This window comes from Oculina patagonica, chromosome 11 (assembly GCF_052425735.1).
Source record: "Oculina patagonica isolate OP01 chromosome 11, crgOcupat, whole genome shotgun sequence".
NCBI lineage: Eukaryota > Metazoa > Cnidaria > Anthozoa > Scleractinia > Oculinidae > Oculina > Oculina patagonica.
The window spans coordinates 23,775,425-23,781,633 of NC_135768.1; the positions used below are offsets into that span (position 1 = coordinate 23,775,425).

General features: G+C 37.7%; 1 protein-coding gene across 2 annotated transcripts; it reads right to left on the bottom strand.

The window, feature by feature from the left end:
- Positions 1-2,410: 2,410 nt before the first annotated feature.
- LOC144629520 (epididymal sperm-binding protein 1-like) lies at positions 2,411-4,848 on the bottom strand. 2 transcript variants are annotated; one of them, XM_078487749.1, is made up of 3 exons: positions 4,748-4,848; positions 3,729-3,866; positions 2,411-2,680 (listed from the first exon to the last, which is right to left on the bottom strand). In XM_078487749.1, the coding sequence occupies exons 1-3, from the start codon at positions 4,800-4,802 to the stop codon at positions 2,574-2,576; spliced, it is 300 nt and encodes a 99-aa protein (XP_078343875.1). In that variant the 5' UTR covers positions 4,803-4,848; the 3' UTR covers positions 2,411-2,573. The 2 variants fall into 2 exon arrangements, with proteins under 2 accessions (XP_078343875.1, XP_078343876.1); XM_078487750.1 differs by lacking the exon at positions 4,748-4,848 and adding an exon at positions 4,026-4,118.
- Positions 4,849-6,209: the final 1,361 nt, after the last annotated feature.

Sequence of the window (6,209 nt, forward strand, 5' to 3'; positions counted from 1 at the left end):
TCACCTTTTCAGCCTTAACTTTTTAATCAAATCACAGTGTTAAAAAGTGTGAACCAATCAACTAGCATTTGTTTCAATCGCAGTTACACTGTGATTATCACTGTAAGTTTTTTCGTTTTTACCGGCGGTAAAGCGCGTTGTGAAAATTAATCGGAGGCTTATTAAATAAGTAAGCCCCTTTCTAGCTTGCTGGTATATTGGTGGATAATGCCCTTGGCTGAAAAATTATCCTCACAATTTCACAGTTGCCGTCGAAACATAGGCTTATTCCTAGTGTACAACCGTCGAGATCGTAAATTTAGGAGACAATCGTTAATATAATGAAAAAGATATTATAAGGAATTATTGCTATAAACAAGGTGCTAATGCCCCTAAACGAGTATGGTGACCCCATTTTTGATGACAAAATGAGTACCTATAAGATAAACAGCCAAAAGGGAAAATGTGACAAAAATCTTCATTGCAGGTTTATTGCAGTGACATAAGCTCAAGAGTTTTATTAGTAATACTGCAAATATCACTATCATATCATATATCTTATATCATAATGATATTATAAGGAATTATTGCATATAAACAAGGTGCCGTTGCTCCTAAAAAAAATAGGTCACCAAGGGTGACATGAGTCTAATGCCGTATGGCATAGTGATACAGATTGCGCGGTTTTCGTAAGCCGGTTAGAAAATTGGTTAGAGGTTTGTGTTCGGGAGTTTAATTTAAAATGCTTATAGCAAGCTAGGGGCATCGTGGATGATTATGGATGAAAACGAAACAGTCATAAATGTTATATGCTTCACAAAATTTAAAGTATGAACAGGAGTTGATGTTACTTCTTCCGTATTGTCCGTAAAAGCAGAAACGATTAAACATTTGGACAAGATTGCGTGACGATTTACAAAAAGCATGTTCATTACAACAAGGGTTGAAGAACTTCACATCGTTTTCTTTCAGATTTTTCACCATTTTGATGATGACTCTTGAAACAGATTTTGCAATAAAAGCACTTGAAATAGTGACTGTTACTCCATTGTACTGTAAGCACTTAGTGACAGATTTTCCTAAAAACGGGTGTAAATGCTCACGTCAATATAATGATGACCTTTTGAACGCTGGAAACTAGGCAATTATTATCGAGCTACCATACACAGGAGCGAAGACTGTTTATCATGATGTACAAATTTCGCGAATCATCACTTCCATATCAATGTAACCATTTTATGATTTTTCTAGCTGTAAGAAGAACTTAAGATCTCTGAGAGTCGTAAAAGCATGAAATTCGATTTCAGTGTATGGCAAAGGCCGGGACAGTGTAATACTGCAAAGCGGCCAAACAAACGCATTTTGATTTAGTCGCGTAACTTGATTTACATTTATCCATGTACATCTTTTATTTTTGAAGGTTTTTGTTTGCACTGTAAAGAAAAAATTGGTCAAAATTCGAATGACTTAAATACAAAAACCGAGGTAAAGTTTTCTATTTTTTAAAACAAAATAAATATTTGGTCGCATTGTGTAAATAAACGCGAGTCGCCGTCGAAATATTTTTTCTCAAAGACGTCTTGCTTTTTAAGCAAGACGAAAACACAAGTGCTTAACTGAACTGAAAACGAAGATTTATTTTCACAAAAAGCTTACAAATGTCTTAACTTGAAAATTATTTCGTCCTGTTCAAGTGTTGAATAATCGTGACTTGAGAAAGAACTTTTAATTATGCGTGGGAACACGTGTCGCTGATTGGCTGTTTTTAATTGAAACTAATCGTGCGTGTCCGTACGGAGTCCGTTCTTGCAGCTGATCATTGTTTTCTACATTACAGCGAACGATTATCGATCCCGAACCATTCCCTTGGGATTGCTAACAGCTTTTTTCATATAACAAAGAGTCTAATGCGCATGCGCAAAGCGCACGCAAGCATTTGACTCAAAAAACGACTATGGCGACCTCCATACGTTAAAAAAATAAGTTCCTGTAAGATAAAAACCAATAGGGAAACTTTGACAAAAATTATTGCAGTGACATAAGCTCAAGTTATATAATAGTAATACTACATGTATCACTTTTATTCTTATCAACTCAGACAAACCTATCACTGCTGCATTAAAGAGACTGTGTCACGGCTGAGTTACGTTTATTTTATTAAGTTTTGCCAAATACTCGCTATAAAACTTTACCGGTTTGCAAAGAAATTATTTCTATGGATCTAAATGACAAAACCATAGCTTCATTGCAACCAAATGTGTCTCCCGGGCGTTATAATTTGAAGCTACAAGCAAACAAGATTAACTTTGAAACTGTTCAGCCTAACAATATTTCAAAAACTCACATTGCAATCCGTTTCAATCTTCGTCGCTTTTGGCCATCCGTACCTTCTTTTGTATTTTGGAGTGTTATTGAAATGTTCCTTCCCTGTTTTAAGAGGGTATTTTTATTTTTCAACGAATTTGATGGTCATTTCCAATGCCTAAATTGAGCTAAAATCCATGACACAGTCCCTTTAAGCTGTATGCGTTCATTGTGATATACATAGACGACTGAGGTCAGCTTTGGTTACATGCAACCGGTCCCTAAGCATCTTACAGGATAGCGATACTAACGCATCCTGCGGCTTTGCCTTCAGCCGCTGGTATGCAAACTTTATTCGTCGGACAGTTAAATCTTCTTGCTTCAGTTGGGCTACACTCTAGGAATAAAAGAAAAGGAATTTAATAATAACATTCTAAACAAATATGTAGCCTGCGAATACAGCTGCTTCTCATTCTCTCACGCTACTACGTTCGAAACGCGCACGTAGTAGCGGGAGCGAATGAGAGGCGGCTGGATTCGCAGGCTAACAAATATGTGATTCTAAATTGAACGCTGAAAAAAAGCAAATACCAATCTATAAGAACTTGGGATATTACATATCAGACTGCTGTTAAAAAAATTGGACACGCCATCTTATGAATAATCATCCGCATGCAACAGTTAAGTTAAGAAAATCCTGGCTTGGCCTGGACTGTCAACAGGAGTTTAGAATAAAATAACCCTGACCGTAGGAGAAAATTCAAAGCGTACACTGAATGTTGATGTTTACCGCGAACGACATCACACCAGTTTGTTTAAATTAAATAATAATAATAAAATTGTATTTCAAACACAATTGGATCGCTTTAGGTCCTGTTTATGTGGAGAAAAGTTGTCTCTGGTAGGAGTGTTACCCTTTATATCGAGCCACCCCGGGCGAGAGAGCTTTTCATACACTTCTTTGTAAACAGCCGCAAACCGTTTACAAGATAAATTGCAAAGTTGGCTCGGGGAGCAGGGTGACCCTGGGTGGACAGTCACTTGCTTTAAAGGTAGGGTGGCCCTGGGGAGCGAGCCCACTTGTTTTCCATATAAACAGTTTTGTTTTTTCTGCCTCGCCTACCAGGGACAAGTTCACACATACATGTATGGAGCATGCGAAAACGATACAATCGGCCAAAAACAAAATGGCGGATAATTTGAAATCGAAGTCGGCGGTAAATTCATTCTAAAAATTGTTATAGAAAAGGCCGCCATATTAGATGTTTAAAAACAACTATCGCCGGTCTTTTGAACCAAGAGGGTCAAGTTTTGGCTCGGTCAACAGGGAAAACTTTTTCTCATATAAACGCGCTGCAAAAGATGGCTCTTAGGAAAGGGTAACCCTCCTACCAGGGACAACTCTCCTCCATATAAACAGGCCCTTAGCTTAGTTCGTTCCTTACCGCAAGCACTCCAACGAAGTATATTGTATTTACTATCCCATGCACACCACGGTCTGAAATGGTCAGCGTAGGTACAGGTGGTGTACGTCTTACCGCCATACTTAAAAGGAAAAACACAACCATCTTGTTTCCCGATCACTGCAACAGAAATGTCTTGAACTTTAACTTCTGTTTCGTGGTTCGCCGTTAAATTGAAAAAAGTAGCTTTCGTAATGTTATTAAATGCCCCGGCACAATTTTTTTGAAAACCCCCCAAAAATACCAGCCCTTAAGGCAGAGCTTTGGAACAAAAATTACTTTCAAACCAGTGCAGGTGATTAGCAGTCAAACAAAAGGCAAGTACAGGTTACAGTTACACTTCAACGCTTATTACTGTCATGGTCTTGGCGAGAAGTTTATGTTTGAGCAGAGTACACAACAGGTAGCATTTTCCGTTAATGAACTGGAATCGTAAACTTAACCTGGAAAACCAAACAATTCATTTTTAAATTGGATTTTCAAGTTTTACAGCAGCGAAAGCGAAAAAACAAAAGAAAACTTAATCACCGTTTTTCTAGCCTATCAGTATAGTAAACTTTACTTACAAAAAAATTCATTAAAGGTCGTAGAGTTCTACATATTTTGGTCGATTCCATGATCGCAGCTTAGATTCAGTTTTAAGTTAAAAAAGCGTAAAATATGTTTAGAAAAACTCAAATCATTGCATGTTGTTTGCGGAAACCAATTGCAAATTTGTGCTTTAAATAAGGGCGCGAAGGCACAAAGGGCGACACCATCCTTTGAATGCGTCCCGTGGACAACTTTATTTACTTGTTATAGAATCATGGAATGTTCGTTTTCATGTTATAAACTTCTTTCAAAAATATGATTTTATGGTTCAGCAGTGTTGGGTTAACGAAGGTGGAACAAAGTAAAGAAATCAACAAAAAATAACGTTGACCTAATTCAAAGTCCATGCACGTTGACACATGCACCATTAGACAAGTAACTTACAACAAAAATCGATCGAAACGACTTACCGCCTATGCAGAGCATCATCAAAACCACAAAGGTCAACACCACAAGAATCTTCATTTTCGAAAATCTCTTCTTTTCTAACCAACTTGAGTCTCAGTGAGTTAGTGCATTTTGCTTGCCTTCTCTTCCTTTGTCGTATAACATTACCAATCTTCTCTCTCCGCCTCGGCGGATCTGTTCAGTCATTTAGCGATAAAACATTTTAACATTTCGTAATCGCTGTTCTTTTGTGCCTCCTATAATTTATGTAGTTCCATTAACAAAGGTATATCACGTCTATAAACAGGCAAACGTGTAACACATTACTCGTGCTGTATTGTTCCAATTGTTTACCTAAGCTTGAAAACATATTACGCCTGAGTGCTGTTCTACTGTTGTCGCGATCAATCATCCTAAAAACCAATTTGTGTCTTCCCATTGGAAGCGGAGTTGTAGGCCTCTCAAAATTCAAGGCTGCAATTAGGGCCTCCAGTTTATTTTAACCTGCTGAATTCTCCATTTTAGTCCGCAAAATATGCCCCTACGCCCGATGAATTAAAATAAAAATAATAATTTGCTAATTTATATAGCGCATATTTCCATATTCTGATCAATAGCGCTTTACATATTTACAAAAAGTTTTAAGTCGAGATTTAAAACAGTCAAGTGATGTTGCTTGATGAAGTTCCACAGGTAGGCCATTCCAGAGTTTCAGAGCTGCTGCTAAAAAATGATCTAGCTCCCAATTTTGACAGCATTTTTCCCTTGGGATGGTCCAATAAGGGCATGCCAAAGTTTTCTTATAAAATCGAAGAGAACGAATCAAATAGTGAACCGGAAAAAACGATTGATGACATTCTAGTTTTCCCGATTAAAAATTGAATGTTCCTGATTAAAATTGGTTGGAAGTGACTAGAGATTCAGAAAAGTATGGAGATAGAACACGCTAAAAGAAAGCTTAAGAAGGAAAAATGGAATCTTCTAAATCAGATACAACAAATGCATAAATCACTTTTATTATTTTTAACTTAACTTGTTTTAGCCCAGACATATGAATCACTGCAATAGACTGTGTACGCTAGTTATTGCAGACAATAGCAGACTGAAATCAGTCTAAGTGTGATTCAACAAAAACGTGATCTAAGCAAGTGGGAAGTTCTTGTGGCCTCAGCGTCCAAACGACGTAAACGTACGTTTAGAGCAATGCGCGGCAATATCATCTCCTGCTGGTACACACCCCTCTCCACTTGGACAGGCTAATCTTCTTGCTAAACTTCTGCTACAAGCTAGGAAATAAATGAAACAGATAATGTGATCGGTGAAATATTGTACGTTATACAATAACCGAGCTACGCCGCGCGTTGTGATTGGTTGATGCCGGTCATCTATTAGAGTACAGACGCACAGATGACGTCACTGTGTGGTGTGACTCGCGCGCGTGATCAGAGTTCATAGTCCAAATAAATCTTGTTGGCAATAAATCTT